At 39.8% G+C, this 23,146-nt stretch overlaps 1 protein-coding gene across 2 annotated transcripts in view; it reads left to right on the top strand.

The window, feature by feature from the left end:
- UBXN2A (UBX domain protein 2A) overlaps positions 1-23,146 on the top strand; it is a 47,788-nt gene that overhangs the window by 4,890 nt on the left and 19,752 nt on the right. For both annotated transcript variants that reach the window (XM_019450693.2, XM_019450701.2), the window contains exons 2-4: positions 6,494-6,548; positions 18,535-18,673; positions 22,596-22,702. In XM_019450693.2, coding sequence (XP_019306238.1) covers positions 6,508-6,548; positions 18,535-18,673; positions 22,596-22,702 — 287 coding nt within the window. In that variant the 5' untranslated portion in view covers positions 6,494-6,507. The remainder of the gene's footprint in view (positions 1-6,493; positions 6,549-18,534; positions 18,674-22,595; positions 22,703-23,146) is intronic.

Raw genomic sequence — 23,146 nt, 5'->3', positions numbered from 1 at the left:
CTCTCTGTCCCTCCCCATCTCAAGCTCTCTCTCTCAAAAATAAACATTTAAAAATATATATTTTACCTTTATAAAACCTAAAAATGCACCCATTATTTTTCTCTAAGTACAACTACTTTGAACTCATAGCTGTTTCTTCTGATATGTACAGTCGTATTTCTTAATTTTTTTTTTTTTTAACATTTATTTATTTTTGAGACAGAGAGAGAGCATGAACAGGGGAGGGTCAGAGAAAGAGGGAGACACAGAATCCGAAACAGGCTCCAGGCTCTGAGCTGTCAGCACAGAGCCCGATGCGGGGCTCGAACCCACAGACTGTGAGATCATGACCTGAGCCGAAGTCGGACGCTCAACCGACTGAGCCACCCAGGCGCCCCTGTACAGTCGTATTTCTTAACAAAAAGAAACAGTTTATGGTAGACAAGGATCTTGAGCTGTGACTTGAAGGATAGTTAGGATTTGAATGCCCACAAGGATGGTTATGTATGAACAAAAAAGTATAATAAGTGTTTATGAGACAATAAGGATCATATCCAAACTAAGGGATTATTTAGAGTAGTTGAAAATAATGTTAGAAAACTGTCAAGTGAAAAACAGCACCACCAGGATGTAATGTCCACGAGGGTTGGAATCTTTGGCTCTACATTTTTTAATGTTTTTAACAGCTTTATTTAGGTATAAATATGCAATGAAATGCACATATTTAAGACATACCATTTAATTTTTAAGTGAAATTGTATTCAATTCTATAATGCTTTATTTCTTTTTTTTTTTTAAATGTTTATTTATTTTTGAGACAGAGACAGAGCATGAACGGGGGAGGGGCAGAGAGAGAGGGAGACACAGAATCAGAAGCAGGCTCCAGGCTCTGAGCCATCAGCCCAGAGCCTGAAGCGGGCTCGAACTCACGGACCGCGAGATCGTGACCTGAGCTGAAGTCGGACGCTCAACCGACTGAGCCACCCAGGCGCCCCATATAATGCTTTATTTCTTAAAAAAGAAGTAAATAAGTCCAAATTAAAACTTTCCTGACCTCTGAATGGTTGGGGTGGGTGTTTTATGTTTTTCTCTGTTTTCTGTATGTTTTATTATTTATTTTTGACATTTATTTATTTTTTAGAGACAGAGACAGTGAATGAGCAGGGGAGGGGTAGACAGAGAGGGAGACCCAGAATCTGAACAGGCTCCAGGGTCTGAGCGGTCAGCACAGAGCCCGTCACGGGGCTCGAACCCACAAACGGTGAAATCATGACCTGAGCCAAAGTCGGTTGCTTAACCCACTGAGCCACCCAGGTGCCTCAGAAAGGGAAGAATTTTTTTTTTTTTTTAAGTTTATTTAAGAGAAAGGGAGAGAGTGCAGGCACAAGTGGGGGAGGTGCAGAGAGAGGGGGACAGAGGATACTAAGCTGGCTCTGTGCTGACAGCAGAGAGCCCAATGTGGGGCTCAAACCCACAAATTGCGAGATCATGTCCTGAACTGAAGTTGGAAGTTGGGTGCCTGAAAAGAAAGAATTGTTTTAAAGGAAAGCAATTAGTTTTAGAAGTATGAGATTTGAAGAAGGACAAAGTCTTAGGAGAAAAAATTAGTGAGCATGAAATTCTGGTTTTCTGAATATGTTTTTAATTTGTTTCCTACTTAAAAAAAATTTTTTTTAAAGTTTATTTATTTTGAGAGGGAGAGAGTGCAAGCGTGTGTGCAAGTGGAGGAGGGGCATAGAGGGAGAGAGAGAATCCCAGGCAGGCTCCATACTGTCAGTGCAAGAGCCTGATGCGGGGCTTGAACTTACAAAACCATGAGATCGTGACCTGAGCCAAAGTCTTATGCTTCACTGATTGAGCCACCCAAGTGCCTCTGCTTTTTAATTTTTTAAATCAAAATAATATATACACATAGTTTAAAAGACAGTAGTGTTAGAAACCTAAAAATGCACCTATTGTTTCTCTAAGTACAACTACTTTGAACTCATAGCTGTTTCTTCTGTTATGTACAGTCGTATTTCTTTACAATGTACATTTTGAGTTATTAATTTTGAACATTGCTTTTCATATTGCTATTAGGATAGATAACCATTTTAGCCGTCTTTTGTTTACCCCTTTTACCTTCTCACATTCTTTTAATAGTTTTAGCTCATTTTTTTCCATACAATAAGTAAAAATACACACTATTTTTCCCCCTTTAGACCTCAGGTTCATCCTTGGTCCAGAGATGGTATGTTCATATTTGTCTAATAACTATAATAAACATTGCAAACTCAAAAGAATATTGACAATATTATATCTTACATTTAACAGTCAATTTTTTAAAGCTTTTTTTTTTAAAGTTTATTTATTTTGAGAGAGAGCATACATGCACGAGCAGGGGAAGGTCAGAGAGAGAGTGAGAGAGAGAATCCCAAGCAGGCTCCGCGCTGTCAGCTCATAGCCTGACGTGGGGCTCTGTCTTACGACCCATGAGCTGAAATCAAGAGTCAGACACCTTACCAACTGAGCCACCCAGGCGCCCCTAACAATCATTTTTATGGCTGCATTTTTAACGCCTATAGTTTACTCATATAATCTATTTAAGATGTTATAAATTAATGATATAAAAAAATTTTCTTGTCTGGTTTATTTGTAAATCGAATGCCTAATTCAGTGCCTTATGTTTAATATATACATATATGTTTAATATATTTATTAAATATATATACGTATATACATATATATATATACGTATATACATACATAATACGTATATATTTAATTTAATAAATATTGACTAAGATCCTTTGAAAGAACAACCAAGTAAGCTGTATACACAGAATTTGTCCAACACAGCTGTAGGTCTAGGGAATAATTTTGAAGAGCATTACAGAAGTCTTTTGGAAATACAGAATAGCTCACTTGTGATAATAGAGTCATCCAGTTTGCTTTAGTTGTTGGATGCCATCCTCTCAGATGGTGTGGCTTTCATGAATCCTACCTTGCCCTCTAGCTACAAGGCAGAGTGTGAAGTTACTGTTGGGGATGGCCTTGAAGGTGCTGTCCTTTGCTTTCTTTATATTCTGTACTCACTCCTCAGCCCCATTGTGTTTCCTCCTTTTTCCTTCCCTTTCAGTTTCTCCTTGTCTTACAGAATTTTTCACAATTTTCTCATGACAAGGCCAACAAATAAATTTTCCATCAACTCCTAGTCAATTCATAATTAAAATTAGAGGTATTTAAAACAACTTTCAATGATAGGATATTTTCCAGAGCAGATTCCACTATCCTACTTTAATTCCTAGCAGCACAGACGCTAAGTGGGAATTAGTGCTCAACACAAGTTGCTGTGGTTATGGCACAGCTCCATTAGCAGCAGGAAGTCAGACTGATTTTATCTGGCTGCTGCCAGATCCTCACTTACCAGATTAAATTCACCTCAAGGTACTTGGGAGATTTTTAGGATAGGTCTGGTGGATCTTCAGTGGCTATTAGCATATTTGCCTTCTATTCAGATGTGCTTAAATTTTTATTTTACTTTATTTTTTATGTTTATTTTATTTATTTATTTTTGGGGGAGAGAGCAAGCAGGCAGGGGGAGACGGGGGAGACAGAGAATCCCAAGCAGGCTCCATGCTGTCAGAACAGAACCCAACACGGCTCAAATCCACAAACCATGAGATCATGACCTGAGCCAAAATCGAGAGTTGGACACTTAACCAAATGAGCCACCAAGGTGCCCTGGATCTGCTTACGTTTTTAAATAGAGGTACACTATTTACATGTCGCAGAAATATTCATCTTTTGACCCTGATTTTCCACATCTCTAGGAATCTAAAGAAACAACAAAGTTAGCTGTATACACAGAATTTATTAGGAAAAATTGAAAGTGAGCTAAATGCCCAATAGTCATGGTATATAACTGCCTGATGTGATAATATGTGTCCTTTAAAATATTTATGGGGGCGCCTGGGTGGCTCAGTCGGTTGCGACCGACTTCAGCTCAGGTCACGATCTCACGGTCGTGAGTTCGAGCCCCGCATCAGGCTCTGGGCTGATGGCTCAGAGCCTGGAGCCTGCTTCTGATTCTGTGTCTCCCTCTCTCTCTGCCCCTCCCCCATTCATGCTCTGTCTCTCTCAGTCTCAAAAATAAAAATAAACATTAAAAAAATAATAATAAAATAAAATATTTACGAAGCAGTTTATGTAGTCAAATGGAAAAAGCACATAAATGAAAAATACAGGAAATAAGAATTATTAATATACTAATAATGCATTTGAATGTATATGAAGAAACGGAGAGACAAAAGTTTAAATAGTTATTGCTGGAGGTAATAAAATTATGGATTATCTTCTGTCTTCCCCAAACTTTTTGTATTATTGTTTTGCCTTTGTAACAAAATATTGTTAAGAAACAAACAAAACAGATGAATGTTTAAAGTAGTCCAAGCCATCTGTCCACTGAGAGGTCCCGGAAGCACTGACACACGAGAAGCAACACACACTCAGATCTTGGTTTCTTGATATAATTTTCCAACAAAAAAGGGTAGCCATGGCCCCTTAGAGAAAAGTCTGATTCCAGGGCTGGGGCAGAGGAAGAACAAATGATCTTGGAGCATCTGCTTGCTCCAGAAAATAAGAAAGTGCTCAAAGAATTATGAAGACGTAGCAAAAGGACATTGAAGTCACCTTGAAGGGGCCACCACTGGACAAATCTGGGAAATGGAAAATCAAAATAATATTAATAAATTATAACTCATTGAAAAACAAAAATCCACAAATCCATACTGTTAGATCTGAAGGAAAAAGTCAGAAAAAGATGGACTCTTTTACTGTATTGTATTTTTTTAGGAAAAGGTGGACTTTTATTTTTTCTTTTATTTTTATTTTAGAGCGAGAGAGCATATGGGAGCAGAAGAGAGGGGCAGAGGGAGACAAAGAGAGGTCCTACACTCAGAGAGCCTCCCAAACAGGCTTTATACTCAGCAAGGAGCCCAACATAAGGCTCCCAAGATCCTGGGATCATGACCTGAGCTGAAATCAAAAATGGGACGCTCAACTGACTGAACCATCCAGGCACCCCAGGAAAAGATGGACTTTTAATAAAACAGTCATGTGGAGTCACTGTAACTAAGATAAGTTCCAGATATGTCTGAGGTTAAAATTTTTTTAATTAAAATTGAGGGTCATGTCAGCAAAATGGCAAGATGAGCAGTTTGAAGCTCATGTTCCCACACAAACATTGAAAAACAAGCAGTAACTGTTAGAACCAACTTAGAACTCTGGAAAGTAATCCAGGGTGTATAGCAGCCAAGCAAATGGTGAATAGAGAAAAATGCAACTCGGGATGCTTGGCTGGCTCAGTTGGTGGAGCATGTGACTCTCGATCTCAGGGATGTGAGTTCAAGCCCCACGTTGGGTGTAGAGACTACTTAAAATATGTTCTAAAAAATTGCAACTTAAAAACAGTGGCAAAAATAAATAAAAAATAAAACAGATAAATAAAAAATGGGTAAAGGACTTGAACAGACCTTTCTCCAGTGAAGATATGTATAGACGAATGACCAGTAAGCACATGAAGAAGATGCTCAACATCCCTAATCGCAATGAGATACCACTTTAGTAGGATGGGTATTCCTCAATAAAAGAAAATAGCAAGTACGGGGTGCCTGGCTGGCTCATTAGTAGAGCATGTTACTCTTGATCTCGGGGTTGTGAGTTTGAATACCATGTTGGGTGTGGATATTACTTAAAAAAATAATAAAACAACAAGGCAAGGATGTGGAGAAATTAGAACTCTGGCAGGAATGTAAAATTATTCACAGTAGCCAAGAGGTGGAAACAATCCAAATGTCTGTCAACAGATTAATGTGTAAACAAAATGTATATACATACAATGGAATATTATTTAGCTGTAAAAAGTATGAGTTTATGTGAAGTGAAATAAGCCAGACACAAAAGGACAAATATTGTATGATTCTATTTATGTGGAATACAAGGCAAACTCATAGAGACAGAAGGTAGAAAAGAGATTACTAGGGACTGGGAAGAGAGAAGAATAAAGAATTATTGTTTAATGGGTACAGAGTTTCTTTTTGGGAAGTTGAAAAACTCTTGGAAATGGATAGTGGCAGCGGCCATAGAACACTGTAAATATAATTGATGCCAATGAATTGTATACTGTACATCTTGTCAGTTTGCTTCCCCAAGGAATTGTAAGAATGAGAATAAGAATGTTACATTCACTTTTGTTTGTTAAACCAAAGGGCACATTGTAATTTTTTACCATGATTTTTAAGAAATATTTCTTTTGTTGGAAGATTATTAGACTCCAGAATTTATTTTTTATTATTTTTATACTTTGTAGATGAAAATGAGAGCTTCAAGTTTGGTCACTCAGGTCCTTAAGACCCTTGCAGTGCTACTTTAAGAGTACCTAATAATTTATGTTAAAGAATATTCATGCATAAAAATACATGTATCAAAATTCTAAATTGAGGAATTTAGCTTTTGTTTATTTTTACTTTTACAGTAAGGCGAAAAAGAATGAAAGAAGTAGATAACCTTGAAAGTATCAAAGAAGAATGGTAAGTTAATTTGAATTTTCTGTTATTAATGCCTTTCTTAGTTTCTATTTTTGCTGCATTTCACTAACTATAGATGTTTTCATTATGGTTCTTTTAGTTAAAAAACTAAAGGTAATGTATTTTAAAAAGTAAATTTTTATTCAAAGCTGCGTTGAATGGATTTTAATGAAGTTACTGCATGTTTTTATTATTAAAAAAAATTTTTTTTAAATGTTTTTACTTATTTTTGACCGAGAAAGAGAGAGCACGAGTGGGGGAGGGGCAGAGAGAGAGGGAGACACAGAATCTGAAGCAGGCTCCAGGCTCCTAGCTATCAGCACAGAGCCCAGTGTGGGGTTTGAACTCAAGGACTGTGAGATCATGACCTGAGCCAAAGTCGGGTGCTCACCCGACTGAGCCACCCAGGCACCCCTAAATGTTTTTATTATTAATAAAAAAAGTGTTAAATTTCTCTCTGGTCGCATATTCTGTTGTTTAAGTGAGAAATTCCAGGAACTGTTTACTTTTTTGGGTTGTACTGTCTTAGAGTCATAGTGGAAATAAAATGGCTCTGGAGTCAGATAAGCCTAAGTTTGAATCCTTTCACTGTCTTCACTATCTCTTTGGCCTTTGAGCAACTGAGGTAAAACAGAGGGGCGGGCGGAGGGTGGGGCAGCCACCAGGCCTGGGTGGCTTCCTTGGTTGAGTGTCTGACTCTTTATTTCAGTTTAGGTCGTGAGCCCAGAGTCATGGGATCAAGCGCTGCATCGGGCTCTGAGCTGAGTGTGGAGCCTGCTTGGGATTCTGTCCTCCTCTGCCCCTCTCCCCAACTTGCGCTCTGTCTCTAAAATAAAAATAAAAATTAATAAATAAAAACTAAAACAGAGGCAGGAGATACATATGTGTATGTACCTGAAAGATACGTATGTATTTATGTTTTAATTTATTTTTATTTTAAAGAGAGTGAGAAGGGCACCTGGGTGGCTCAGTCGGTTGGGCGTCTGACTTCAGCTCAGTTCATGATCTTGTGGTTTGTGAGTTTGAGCCCCGCGTTGGGCTCTGTGCTCACAGGACGGACTCTGTGCTGAAAGGACGGAGCCTGGAGCCTCCTTCGGATTCTCTGTCTCCTCTCTCTGCCCTTCCCATGCTCATGCTTTTTCTCTCTGTCTCTTAATAATAAATAAACGTTAAAAAAAATTTTAAAAAGAGAGAGTGAGCACATATCAGGGATTCCATAAATGGTAGGTGCAAAGTCTATGGTTCTTACCAGTTAGTAGAATATTTTATTCTGACTTATCTAAGGTGAAATATTTATTTTTGTATTAGGCTGTTTGTTTTAAATACTTGAAGTAAATTTTTTCCATTCATAGTCCATTTAAGGAGACAGACAAGTATTTATTTCATACTTACAAATACTTTGTAAATGCTTCTGTACTAAACAAATATTATTTGTTACTTTCTCACTACTTATTGTTTTATGTATTTGATACTATATAATTGTGAGATTGTGTCAGGGGCCTCTAAGACCTCTCCCAGGTTTAATGATTTGCTGAGAGGATGCCTAGCCTAGGCATGCCTAGGCTAGGGTTTTTATTGGAAGCTAGTCACATACTAAAATTCCAGACTCAGGGGCACCTAGGTGGCTCAGCTGGTTAAGTGTCTTGAGTCTTGATTTCAGCTCAGGTCATGATCTCACAGTTCATGAGACAGAGCCCTGTGTTGAGCTCAGGGCTGACAGCATTGAGCTTGCTTAGGATTCTCTCTCTCCATCTCTGCCTCTCTCCTTCTCGCTCTCAAAATAAATAAATAAACTTAAAAAAATTTTTCCAGAATCATACGGAAAGTAAGCAGACCTTTCAAAGGATACCAGTCAGCAGCTAGGCCTGCTGTATTAACTCTTTCTTGCACAAAAATAAATGGAATGACTGATTTTAACTTAGGACTTTTTTTCTTCCCAGCAGCTTTATTGAGACATAATTCACATACCATATGATTCATCCATTTAAAGTATACAATTCAACAGGTTTTAGTACATTCACCGTTGCACAAATTTCACCACAGTCAATTTTATAACGTTTGTATCACCATACCCATTAGTAGTCATACCTCATTCTCCTACACCCTGCCCCTGACAACCACCAGTATACTTTCTATCTTTATTGATTTACCTATTCTGGACATTTTTATTTTATAAATGGAATTACACAATATGTGGTCTTTTGTGATTGGCTTCTTTAACATGTTTTCAAGTTTCATTCATGTTGTAATATGTATCAGTACTTTGAGTGTAATTAAATAATTAGTAACGTATCTACATAAAAAGATTAGGATTAAATTTTATACTTTTTGTTGTAACAAAGAAATTTTTTGTAACAAAAATAGATTTTTTTAGAAGTAGCAGTCCAGGGGCACCTGGGTGGTTCAGTTAGTTAAGTGTCCAACTCTTGATTTCAGCTCAGGTCATGTTCTCGAGGTTTGTGAGTTCAAGCCCCGGATCATGCTCTGTGCACACAGCGTGGCCTAATTGGGTTTCTTTCTTTCTCTTTCTCCCTCTCCCTCGTCTTTCTCTCCTCCGCCCCCCATCTCTCTCTCAAAAATAAATAAATGAACATTAAAAAAAAAAAAATAGCAGTCCAGTAAAACAAAATGAAGACTGATTTCCTAAGTATATCAGTATTTCAAAGACTATAAAATAGTGAAGATCTGTATTTACTGTGTGTTCCAATAAAGCATACACAGATGCAAATCCTTCACCCATTTGGGCAACAGCTAGTTGATATTTATTTAGTTATTAGTTATTTAGATATTTATTTAGATATTTATTTAGTTATTTATTCAGAACACTGTAGTGAATGAGAAAGTCAGAAGCCAAAATAGATGTTTAAAAGTCCCTTTCCTGAACTTGTATACTTTTTATTATTAGAGGAATTCCTGAAACTTCAAGACTTTTTACTTAGCTATAACAACTTTGATAATCTGGTTTTCACATTATAGAGAGGAGGATTGACATTTGTATCATAAGAGGATAGGGACAAGGGAAAGGGTGACAAAGTAGAGAACATAGATGAAATAATAACATTGTCTGGATACTTTTAGTGTTAAGGCAAGTCCTGGTAAATTCATATGCCCATGGGATTTTTGCTGCATTATAGCTTAATATATAGTACAATATAAAGAGATTCTTTGAATTATAAAGAAAAATTAAATGTGTACTTTCTCATTTTTTTCCATCCAAGAATGTCTTTCATACTCTTTTTAAAAAATATTATTTTTTAATTTTTTTAACGTTTATTTATTTTTGAGAGAGACAGAGACAGAGTGCAAGCAGGGGAGGAGCAGAGAGAGAGGGAGACACAGAATCCGAAGCAGGCTCCAGGCTCCGAGCTGTCAGCACAGAGCCTGATGCGGGGCTCGAACTCACAAACCGCGAGATCATGACCTGAGCCGAAGTTGGATGTTTAACCGACTGAGCCATCCAGGCACCCCATTTTTAAAAAATATTATTAATAAACCTTGTTTTGGAGGCGCCTGGTAGCTCAGTTGGTTAAGTGTCTGACTGTGGCTCAGGTCACGATCTCGTGGTTTGTGGGTTCCAGCTCCTTGTCGGGCTCTGTGCTGACAGCTCAGAGCCTGGAGCCTGTTTTGGAATCTGTGTCTCCCTCTGTCTCTCTTCCCCTCCCCAGCTCACACTCTGTCTCTCTCAAAAATAAACATTAAAAATTGTTTTAATAAACTTTATTTTTAAGAGTTTTATATAAATATTGAGCAGTAAATACTCAGTTCCCATATCCCCTATCCCCACCCACCCCCCCCACAGTTTCTTCTGTTACTAACATCTTGTATTAGTGTAGTTTTTTTTGCTACAATTGGGAACCAATATTGATACATTATTATCAACTATAGTTTACATTGGGTTCATTCTTTGTATTGTACAGTTCTGTGAGGTTTGAGAAATGGTGCTGATGTATATAGCGTTATACTTTTTTTTTTTTTAATGTTTATTTTTTGAGAGAGGGAGAGTGACAGAGTTTGAGTGGGGAGGGGCAGAGATAGAAGGAGACACAGAATCCGAAGCAGACTCCAGGCTCTGAGCTGTTAGCACAGAGCCTGACACGGGGCTTGAACTCACTTACCATGAGATCATGACCTGAGCCGAAGTCAGATGCTTAGCTACTGAGCCACCCAAGCACTCCATATAGTGTTAAACTTTTATTTCTTTATTATTATTATTATTATTATTATTATTATTATTATTAATTTATTTTTTAAAATAATCTCTACGCCCAATGTGGTGCTTGAACCACAGCCCCAAACTCGAGTCACATGTTCTTCTAACTGAACCAGCTAGGTGCCCCTACTGTTGTGCTTTTAATTCCATATATCAGTTGTTATTGCTGGTGTATAAGAAAGCACTTGGCTTTTGTATATTAATCTTGTATTCTGCAACTTTGCTAAAATTACTTATTAGTCCCAGGAGTTTGTTGTTGATGATGATTTGGGATTCTCTGTGTAGACAATCCTGTCATCTGCAGGGAAAGACAGTTTTATTTCTTCCTCCTTCCCATTCTGTATACCTTTTATTTCTTTTATCTGTCTTACTGATTTTGCTAGGATTTCCAATATGGCATTGAAGAGGGGTGGTGAGGAGGGACATCTTTGTCTCACTCCCGATCTTAGGAGGAAAGCATCTAGTTTCTTATCATTAAGTATGTTAGCTGTAGGTTTTTGTAGATTTTCTTTATCAAGTTAAGAGAGTTCTTCTCTGTTCCTAATTTGCTGAGAGTTTTTATCATGGGTGTGTGTTGGATATTGTCAGCTGCTTTTTCTGCATCTGTTGATATGGTCATGAGTTTTCTTCTTCAGTGTGTGGATGTGATGGATTATATTAATTGATTTTCTCATGGTGAATCAGCCTTGCATACCTGAAATAAATCCTACTTGGTTGCAGTGTATAATTCCTTTTACATGTTGGATTAGAAATGCTAATATTTTGTTGAGTATTTTTGCATCTATATTGATGAGAGATACTGTTTGAGTTTCCCTTTCTTGAAATGTCTTTGTCTGATTTTAGCAGTAGAGCCATGCTGTCCTCATAGAACGAGTTAGAAGTGTTCCCTTCTGCTTTTATTTTCTGAAAGAAATTGTAGACAATTGGTACAATTTCTTAAATGTTTGATGGAATTTGATGTGGGAAACAAAGGCAGAAGGAAATGGCAGATAAAGTTAAATTTCCTTACAACCTGCAGCCCATTGACAAGTACTTGAGGTAGGCAGAGGTTTCTCCAGGAACTCCCTGCTATCTTAATGCTAATGCTTTGCTGGAGGGAAAAATAACCTTAGTTTGAAAATAGCTAGGCCTCCACTATCCTGTGAGTCTTCTTTAGCATATGAAAGTCTCACTGGAAACTTCCCCTGGACTTTACCCCCCCAACTCCAGTCTCTCCTCATGGATCCGGGGCAGCTCTTCCTGCCCATGGGTCCTGTCCCCGTGCTTTAATAAAATCACCTTTTTGCCCCAAAAACATCTTGAAGAATTCTTTCTTCGCCATCAGCTCTGGACTCCATGAACCACACTATCACCCCAAAACCTCAACAGAATTCACTAGTGAAATCTTTTGTGCCTGGTGCTTTCTGTTTTGGAGGATTATTATTGACTCAATTTTCGTTTTTTCTTTTTTCTTTTAGCTCAAGCAGGGGAGAGGGACAGAGGAGGAGAGAGAATCTTAAGCAGGCTCCACACTCAGTGCAGAGCCCAACGCAGGGCTCCATCCCATGACCCTGGGATAATGACCTGAGGAGAAATCTAGTTGGACACTTAACTGACTGAGCCACCCAGGCACCCTGAGTTTTTTTGTTTGTTTGTTTGTTTTAAGTTTATTTATTTATTTTGAGAGAGAGAGAGAACCCAGGAGCTCATGCCCTAGCTGGGGAGGGGCAGAGAGAGAGAGAGAATCCCAAGCAGGATCTGCAATGTCCTTGCAGAGCCTGACGCAGGGCTCAATCTCAGGAACCATGAGATCATGACCTGAGCTGAGATCAAGAGTCAGATGCTTAACCAATTGAGGCCCCCAGGTGCCCCTCAATTTTCGTAATAGATACTAGCCTTTGCGTATTATCTTTTCCTCCTCATGTAAGTTTTGGTAGATTATAAGTTTGAAGACTGTTCGTTTTATCTAAGCTATCAAATTTGTGGACATAGAGCTGTACATCTTTACACGATGTTCTCTGAACCTTTTAAAAACCTAGACTATTTTCTTACTCATCTTTCTGTCCCCTACCACCTATCATATGGTAGGTGCTCAGTAGATATTTGAATGGCTCAAATTAACATAATGAAGGTTAGTAGAATTTACGTATCAAATAGGTAAAGGAGTAAAGCTGCTTTAGATGGTCAGCTTTATTGGCTTTGTACATAGTAATCAAGTATAAACTGCTTTTTTATAGCCGAGGCACAGGGGGTCCCAAACACTACAGGATCGGCCGCTGGCCACCAACAAAGTCCAAAGGCAGAGTGGTTGTGAAACAGGAGAGGAATTTATTTTGTGATGCCAACACCTGAAAGATAGCCAGGAAAGAGCAAACTAGCATCTCAAAGATTGTCTCCAGACTGTGGAAAATACTTCCAGGTTTATATAAGGAAAATGTGCAGCAAAGGTGTGTGGGTCTGGGCAAGTAGGCATTGAAGGTCAAATCGATCACTGTGTTGGAGTCGATCACTGTCAGGGGCTGGCTGGCTGAGGGCAGTCCTTGTTGTTTAAGGGGGTAGTTTCAGTTCCCATCGGAGGTTGCATTGTCCTCAGGGTCTTTTGCAAAAGCCAAGAAACACTTTGGAAAGACCCCAATTAGAGAGGTCAAGATGGAGGCACCCAAAGTCCTCTTTCATTCTGAACAGAAAAAAACAAATACCAGAGAGGATCGAGTGGTCATAATGATATCATTATCTAATATTGTGTGCCAGTGTGTACTGATAGAAACTGTATATCAGGTATAGGTTTTTGTATGTGTTTGCTTCTAATCTTCACAGCAACCATGAAAGATAGGTGGTAGTGTCTGCATTTGCAGATGAGGAAGCCCCATCACACAGAGGCTAGTAGGTTTCTCACCCAGTCAGTGTGACTCAGTTCCTAAACACAGACACCAAAGCCTCAACTGGTAGGCAGTAGCCTCTACTGCTACACAGCTGTACTGACTGAAGAGAGGGGAAAATCATTAGTACTGTGAGAAATTGTCTTAGCATGTGATTCTTTTTATTAAGAAGTATCCTGTCTTTGCTCTGAGAAAGGCCCCACCCCGCTCGCGTGCTGCCTCTCTCTCAAAAATAGTGAACATTAAAATTTTAATATTTCTTTTATGACAACATAAATGCAAAATAAAATTAATACTTTGTGATAATATGAAGCATCTTTGTATATAGAGATCACCTAGAAGAGTAAAAAGAGCATGCCTACATTAAAATATTGCTCTGAGTATCGGCAGTTTTTTAAAGGTTATTATTTTTTATGAGGTAATCTTTATTCCCAACATGGGGCTCGAACTCATGACTCCAGGATCAAGAAATACATTGTCTACTGCCTGAGCCAGCCAGGTGCCCCAGCACATAATGATATAGTGATGACTATTTTCTCTAGGACAGTGATTAAGAGTACAGGCATTGGGTGCCTGAGTTCAGTTTTCGAACTGCTTTCGAATAGTTTTGTGATCTTGGGCAACTTGCTTAAGCTTTTTCTTGACGTGTTAAACAGGGATAAAAATAATATGTGCCTTTTAGGTCAGTGTGCAGGTTGAATGAGTTAACTCATGTGGAGTACTTGAAATAGTTCCTAAAATATATAATAAGTGCTCAGTAAATGTTAGCTATTAAGAGAAGCTTTATAGGGGCGCCTGGGTGGCTCAGTCGGTTAAGTGTCCGACTTCGGCACAGGTCATGATCTCAAGGTCCGTGAGTTCGAGCCCCGCATCGGGTTCTGTGCTGATAACTCAGAGCCTGGAGCCCTCTTCAGATTCTGTGTCTCTCCCTCTCTCTCTCCCTCCCCCGCTCATGCTCTGTCTCTGTCTCAAAAATAAACGTTAAAAAAGTTTAAAAAAAGAAAAGAGAGAAGCTTTATAGCATATCATGCTTAGGTGCATAGATGTGGAAGACGGATTAACAGGGTTTGGATTCTGTCTTTGTCACTTACTAGCTGTGTAAATTCACGTAACTTAGCCTTTCTGTGACTCATTTTCCTTATCTATAAAAATATGGATGAGAATATCTACCTTGCAGTTCCTGGCACAGTATGAGAGCTCCAAAAATGTTGTCATTATTTATGGAATCTGAGAAATTGTATTTCAGTACATAGATGAATTTTCTGTATGACTTAAAAAAAGATAAACCAGAAACCATCTTTTCTTTCAAACAATATCTTCAGTAGTATTTCTTTTATGACAGTAGTATTTTTTTATGACTTTTATGACAGTATTTCTTTTATGACATTTCTTTTATGACAGGGGCACCTGGGTGGCTCAGTCGGCTGAGCATCTGACTTTGGCTCAGGTCATGATCTTACGGTTTGTGGGTTCAAGCCCCTCGTTGGGCTCTGTGCTGACAACTCAGAGCTTGGAGCCAGTTTTGGATTCTGTGTTTCCCTCTCTCTCTCTGCACCTCCCCACTCTTGCTCTGTCTCTATCCCAAAAATAAATGAACATTTAAAAAAAATTACACATTTCTCGTAAAAAAAAATGCAAAATAAAAATACAAAATAAAACATAAATGCAAAATAAAAACCAGTAGATGGGAGTAGGCGAAATGGACAAAGAGACTCAAAAGGTACAAATTTCCAGTCATAAGTAATGGGGATATACTATACAGCATAGCAACTATAGTTAATAATATTCTGTTGTATATTGGGAAGTTGCTGAGGGAGTAAATCTTAAACGTTCTCATCACTGGGGCACATGTGTGGCTGTCATTAAGCATCCTACTTCAGCTCAGGTCATGATCTCACAGTTTGTGATTTGGAGCCCTGCATCAGGCTCTGTGCTGACAGCTCAGAGTCTGGAGCCTGCTTTAGAGTCTGTGTCTCCCTCTCTCTCTGCTCCTCCCTCCCGCCCCCCCCCCCCCCGTCCCAAAATAAACATTAAAAATTTTTTAAAATCATTTAAAACATTTTTTTAAAATTTTTTTAATGTTTATTTATTTTTGAGAGAGACAGAGACAGAATGCGAGTGGGTTAGGGGCAGAGAGAGAGGGAGACACAGAATCCGAAGCAGGCTCCAGGCTCCGAGCTGTTAGCACAGAGCCAGACGTGGGGCTCCAACTCACCAGCTGCGAGATCGTGACCTGAGCCGAAGTCGGACGCTCAACCGACTGAGCCACCCAGGCGCCCCTCATTAGAAAAAAATTTTTTTTAAGTTCTCATCACAAAAAAAAAATTCTGTAACTGTTAATGGTGATATATGTTAACTAGACTTGCTGTGCTGATCATTTCATAGTAGGTACAAATATCAAATCATGTTGTTGACCTAAAACTAATATGTCAGTTTATACCTAAATTTAAGAAAAAATAGGTGCCTGGGTGTCTCAGTCAGTTGAGTGTCCAGCTCTTGATTTCAGCTCAGGTCATGAACTCACGGTTCATGGGTTTGAGCTCTACATTGGGCTCTACGATGAGATGACAACGTAGAGCTTGCTTGGGATTCTCTCTCTCTCTCTCTCTCTCTCTCTCTCTCTGCCCTTCCCCACTCATGCTCTCTCCCTCTTTCTCTCTCTCTCTCTCTCTCTCAAAATAAATAAATAAACATTAAAATTTTTTTCCAATGTTTATTTATTTTTGAGAGAGAGAGAGAGAGACAGCACAAGCAGGGGAGGGGCAGAGAGAGAAAGGGAGACACAGAATCCGAAGCAGGCTCCAGGCTCTGAGCTGTCAGCACAGAGCCCAACATAGGGCTCAAACCCATGAACTGCGAGATCATGACCTGACCAAAAGTCAAATGCTTAACCAACTGAGACACCTAGCCATCCCAATAAATAAACATTTTAAAAAAGAAAAATAGAGAGGCACCTGGCTGGCTCAGAGGAGCATGTGACTCTTGATCTCCTGGTTGTAAATTCAGGTCCAATGTTGGGCTTTGAGATTATTTAAAAAGAAAATCTTGAATAATAAGGGGTGCCTGGGTGGCTCAGTTGGTTGAGAGTTCAACTCTTGATTTCAGCTGAGGTCATGATCCCAGGGTCATGGGGTTGAGCCCCATGTTGGGCTGTGTGCTGAACATGGAGCCTGTTTAGGATTCTCTCTTTCCCTTTTCCCTCTGTGCCTCCCCCCGCCTCTCCATGCTCATGTGTGCATGCTTGCTCTCTCTCTCTCTCTCTCTCTCTCTCTCTCTCTCTCTTCAAAAAAATATAAGGGGCGCCTGGGTGGCTCAGTCGGTTAAGCATCTGACTTCAGCTCAGGTCATGATCTCGCGGTTCATGAGTTGGAGCCCCGCATTGGGCTCTGTGCTGACCTTTGAGTCTGGAGCTTGCTTTGGATTCTGTGCGCCTCCCCCCTGCCCCCCCCCCTCCGCCTCTCTCCTCCTCAAAAATAAATATATTAAAATTTTTTTATGTAAAAATAATAAAATAATAAATAATTGATTTAAAAAATAGTGGAGTATTAATTACAAATCAAAGTCTTCAGTGAGAAATCTCATTCTGAAGTTATGCAAATCAAAACTATGATTAGGACCGTTCCTGACACACTATCCCCTTTAGTTCAAAAGTGCTTTCCGTGACCAAAAGGTACATAGTAACTGTGGTGTCTAAATGAGGTGTCTCTCAATCGATTGGATGAGGGCCCTCAAATGTGAAAGAATTCACCTCAGGCAGAACAAAGGAGATAGGGTTTATTGAATACACTTCAAAGGAGCAGGGGCAGGACTGCAGAGGAGGAACTGCAACAAGGCAGTGGGTGGGGGTTGTTTTAAAGGGGAAAAGTGAAGAGGTATGGGAACACATGGAATTTTCCCTTTTTTGGTAACTTCTTGGTTGTGAGTAGCCCATTGTTAGGGCCTATGGATGTTTTGAGGTGGGTCACCTGCTGGGCCTCTTCATAGCCAAGTGGTCACTGTGGGACCTTTTCACATTCCATTGCTCAACCCTGTTTGCCTACAAGCAGCCTCTGCAAGGGCACCTGGGTGGTTCAGTAGGTTAAGAGTCCTAGTCTTGATTGAGGCTCTTGTCATGATCTCACAATTTGTGGGATCGAGCCCAGCATCGGGCTCTGTGCTGATAGCAAAGAAAAAAAACAAAAAACAGCCTTTGCAGTAACCTTGTGAAGCTATTTTGAGCTTTTTACAAAGAACACATTTTTTTCCTCTGGACCAGTGATTTTCAACCTGGTGAAGTTTTGTCCCCCAGAGGACACCTGGGAATGTCTAGAGGTGGTTTCAGTTGTTGTAACACTGGAAGAAGGGGTGGGTGGAGTAAGCATGATACTGGCATCTAGTGGATAAAGGCCACATGTGCTGCTGAATACCCTACAATGGACAGGGCAGCTCACACAACAAAGAACTAGCCCTCCCCAAATGTGAGTAGACTAAAGTGGAGAAGACCTTGCTCTGGACCAAAAGGGTTAATGACTTCCCAAGGTCACATATCTGCTAGAATCTTAATTTAGAAGTGGGTCTCGGCACCTGGGTGGTTTAGTCAACAGCTAAGCATCCGACTTCTATTCAGGTCATGGTCCCGTGGATCATGAGTTCAAGCCCTGCATTGGACTCTATGCTGACAGTTCAGAGCCTGGAGCCTGCTTCAGATTCTGTGTCTCCCTCTCTCTGTGCCCCTCCCCTGCTTGTTCTCCCTCTCTCCCTCCCTCCCTCCCTCTCTCTCTCTCTCTCTCTCTCAAAAATAAAACATTAAAAAAAATTTTAATTTAGAAGTGAGTCTGAATTGTGTACAAGGAAGCGTCTGAGTTCAAGATCCCTTAACAAGAGCAATTCATGTAATTTTTTGGAAAATTAGTACTGCTTATTTTTCTTTTTTTATGTGTAGGGTCTGTGAAACAGGATCTGACAACCAACCTCTTAGTGATGATCGACAAACAAATTGTGAATATTTTGTTGACAGCCTTTTTGAGGAAGCTGAGAAGGTTGGTGCCAAATGTGTGTCTCCCACTGAACAGAAGAAACAGGTAAATGTCCATAATTTTTTCTCTTCCAGTGTTTCTCAAAATAGGGACCATATTTTGGGTCCATGAGGTCAAAAGTGTTTTCATATATAATAGTAAGTTATTATTACCTTTTCCATTGTGTTGACATTGCACTAATACCACAAAAGCAATGTGGGTTAAACTGCTGGTGCCTTAGGAGGCATCAAGGCAGTAGCACCAAACTGTACGAGTCATTACCATATTTTCTCCCTGCTCTTGGTCGGGGGCATGCTAGTTTCAATGAAGAATGCCCTTGATGAAGCCAGGCTTGGGATAGCTTTATAAAAAACAGTGTGAATAGAAGAGAGCATTGGAAATAGATGGCTTAAAACCTTGTAAGCCTAGGGGTGCCTGGGTACCTCAGTCATTGAGCATCCTTTGGTGTTCAAGATGACTCTTGATTTTGGCTCAGTGCATGGTCCCAGGATGCTGGAATCTAGCCTCACATTGGGCTCCAAGCTGAACATGGAGCCTACTTAAGGTTCTCTCTCTCTCCCTCTTTCTCCCTCTCTCTCCCTCTCTCTCCCTCTCTCTCCCCCCCTCTCTCCCCACTTCCTCCCTCTCCCTCTCTCCCTCCCCTCCTCTCTCCCTCCCCTCCTCTCTCCCTCCCCTCCTCTCTCCCTCCCCCTCCCTCCCTGCCTCCCTGCCTCCCTCTGTTCTTCTCCCTTATTCACTTGTTGGAGCATGAGCACTCTCTGTAATTAAGAGGAAAAAAAAAAAAAAAGCCTTGCAAGCCTAAGTCTATGTTTCCCTTTATTCTGCCTTCACACTTGATTGATACAATGCCATTCTGGTATCTGAGCTTTTGTATGTGGCACATTTTTTACTTCCTGAAAGCTTTAAAGTCTTTTTTTTTTTTTTTTTTTTTTAATGTTTATTTTTTGAGAGACAGAGACCGAGCGTGAGCAGGGGAGGGGCAGAGGGAGACAGAAACACAGAATCCCAAGCAGGCACGGAGCCTGATGCAGGGATCGAACCCACAAACTGTGAGATAAAGACCTGAGCTGAAGTTGGATGCTTAACTGACTGACCCACCCAGGAGCCCCTCCCTGAAAGCTTTTAGAATATTTAATTCTATGTTCTCATGGGCCTTGATGTGGGTCCTTTTTCATTCATTCAATGTAGAAGCTCTTGTTTTACTATTCTAGGACATTTTCTGTTCTTTTCTCTCTTCTTTTTTCCTCCCCCTCCCCCTCCCCCTCCCCCTCTTCCTCTTATTTATTTTGAGAGAGTGGGAGCCGGGAAGGGCAGAGAGAGAATCCCAAGCAGGCTCCACACTGCCAGTGCAAAAAACAAAACGTTATGCATGGCTCAAACTCACAAACCATGATCATGACCTGAGCCAAAATCAAGTTGGCTGCTTAACCAACTGAGCCACCCAGGCACTTAATTTTTATATTATTTCTCCTATTTTCTACCTCTTTGTTGTTTTGTTCTATTTTATTTTAGTATTTTTTTAAGATATTATTATTATTATTAACGTTATTCATTTTTTTTTAGAGTTAGAGAAACAGTGAGTGGTGGAGGAGCAGAGGGAAAGGGAGACACAATCTGAAGCAGGCTCCAGGCTCTGAACCGTCAGCACAGAGCCCTACCCGGGGCTAGAATCCATGAACTGTGAAATCTTGACCTGGACTGAAGTTGGACGCTTAACTGACTGAGCCACCCAAGTGCCCCTATTTTTTTATTTTTAAGTTATCTCCACACGCAATGTGGGGCTCAAACTTAGAACCCCAAGATCAAGAATCATGTGCTCCACAGTCTGAGCCAGCCAAGCACCCCTGTTTTGCTCTATTTTATTTTGTTTTGTTTTATTTTATTTTTTATTTTTTTTAATGTTTATTTTTAAGAGAGAGCATGCTGAGGTGCCTGGGTGGCTCAGTTGGTTAAGCGTCCGACTTCGGCTGGGGTTGTGATCTCCTGGTTCGTGAGTTCAGGCCCCTCGTCGGGCTCTGTGCTGACAGCTCAGAGCCTGGAGCCTGCTTCAGATTCTGTTTCTCCCTCTCACTCTGCCCTTCCCCCACGCATGCTTTGTCTGTCTCTCAAAAATGAATAAATGTTAAAAAAATTTTTTTTAAATATTAAAAAAGTAGAGCACGCAAGAGAGAGGAAGGGAAGGAGCAGAAAGAGAGGGAGACAGAAGATCTAAAGCCTGCTCTGCGCTGACGGCAGACATCCTGATGTGGGGCTTCAACTCACAAACTGAGATCATGACCTGAGCCAGCATTGGATGCTTAACCAACTCAGCCACCCAGGCATCCCTTGTTCTGTTTCTGTATATGCATTTTTTATTTTTATTTTTATTTTATTTTATTTTTTATTTTTATTTTAAATGTAGCCTTTATTTTTATTTTTATTAAAAAAAATTTTTTTTTAACATTTATTTATTTTTGAGACAGAGAGAGACAGAGCATGAACGGGGGAGGGTCAGAGAGAGAGGGAGACACAGAATCCGAAACAGGCTCCAGGCTCTGAGCGGTCAGCACAGAGCCCGATGCGGGGCTCGAACTCACGGACCGTGAGATCATGACCTGAGCTGAAGTTGGGTGTTCAGCCGACTGAGCCACCCAGGCGCCCCTATTTTTATTTTTTTAAGTTTATTTTGAGAAAGTTTGAGTCGGAGAGGGACAGAGAGACAGGGAGAGAGAGAGAGAATCCCAAGCAGGGTCTGCACTGGCAGTGCAGAGCCCAACTTGGGGCTCAAACTCTCAAACCATGAGAGCATGACCTGAGCTGAAGTCAGATGCTTAACCAACTAAGCCATCCAGACACCCCTGTATATACATTTTTTAAAGTGAACTTTATGCCCAACTGGGGCTCAAACTCACAACCAGGTCAAGAGTCTCATGTTATACCGACTGAGCCAGCCACGGATCCCTATATACATTATTTTTGATATTTTACACTTGAAGTTTGCTCTTAAGAGTGATACATTAAAAAGGCACCTTGGTGGCTAAGTGGGTTAAGCATCCAACTTCAACTCAGGTCATGATTTTGAAGTTCATGGGTTTGAGGCCCATGTTGGGCTCTGTGCTGACAGCTCAGAGCCTGGAGCCTTCTTCAGATTCTGTCTCCCTCTCTGCCCCTCCCCTGCTCGCATTGTGTCTTGCTGTCTGTCTCTCAAAAATAAATAAATGTTAAAAAAAAAATTTTGCAGAAGGTGATCAGGATGTACAAACTTCCAAGTGTAAGATAAATAATTACTGGAGTTATAATGCACAATGGATGACTGCTCTGATACATAGGAAAATTAGAGTAAATCTTCTGAGTTGTCATCACAAGGAGAAAATTTTTTTTCTCTGTTTTTTTTTTAAATTTTTTAAAATGTTTATGTATTTTTTGAGAGAGAGAGAGAGACAGAACACAAGCAGGGGAGGGGCAGAGAGAGATTGGGAGACACAGTTCTGAAGCAGGCTCCAGGCTCTGAGCTGTCAGCACAGAGCTGGACCTGGGGCTGGAACTCAGGAACCAAGAGCCGAAGTTGGATGCTCAACCAGCTGAGCCACCCAGGCACCCCTTCTTTTCTTTTTATTGTATCTATAGGAGTATTATGAGTGTTGGCTGAACCTATTGTGGTAATTATTTTACAATACACGTAAATCAGAGCATAATGTTCTATGCATTAAACTTACATAGTGATGTGTATTAGTTTCTCAGTAAAACTGGAAAAAAAATTGTAGTTTGGTAATGGATGTTGACCAAAATGTGATCATCATCTCGCAGTATGTGCATATATAAGGTCATTTTGTTGTACACTAAAAATAAGTACGATGTTATATGTCAATTTTATCAATTTTAAAAAGGAAATGAATGATACATAAAATATATACAATAGAAAAAAATGCAGGATTTTAATCTAGTACATTTTATTAACGTAATACATTTTTTTCTTACTGATTTGCAGGTAGATGTTAGTATAAAATTATGGAAAAACGGATTCACGGTCAATGACGATTTCCGAAGTTACTCTGATGGTGCAAGTCAGCAGTTTCTAAACTCCATCAAAAAGGGGTAAGCACTCTTTGTAAACTCAAGGATATTTTAAGCATGTTTCATTTGGCAGAATCCACATTATTACATATAGCTATGGTTGGCACGAATCCCTGAAGCAGTGTAAAAAATATAGATAAATCTCATTATATAAATATTAAAAACATATTTACCAGCAACACTTATATGCAGTCAAAAGAGAACTGCCAGACTGGAAGTACTTGTTTCATGTATGTCATGCAAATGGAATATATATACAATTCCTATGAATCACTAAGAAAAAAATGGAAAGAACATTTTATGTATTTGTACCGTTTGATCTGCTTTATAACAGTATGCATTTGATAAAAGTGAATGATATACGTCTATATATTAACATGAGAAGATTTCTGTGGTATCTTTTATTTTTAAAAAGTTTGCAGGGACACCTGGGTAGCTCAGTCAGTTGAGCGTCTGACTCTTGAT

Source organism: Panthera pardus, unplaced genomic scaffold (genome assembly GCF_024362965.1).
Source record: "Panthera pardus isolate Hobbes unplaced genomic scaffold, ASM2436296v1 HiC_scaffold_26, whole genome shotgun sequence".
Taxonomy (NCBI): domain Eukaryota; kingdom Metazoa; phylum Chordata; class Mammalia; order Carnivora; family Felidae; genus Panthera; species Panthera pardus.
This window is presented reverse-complemented; position numbering and strand designations above follow the sequence as displayed.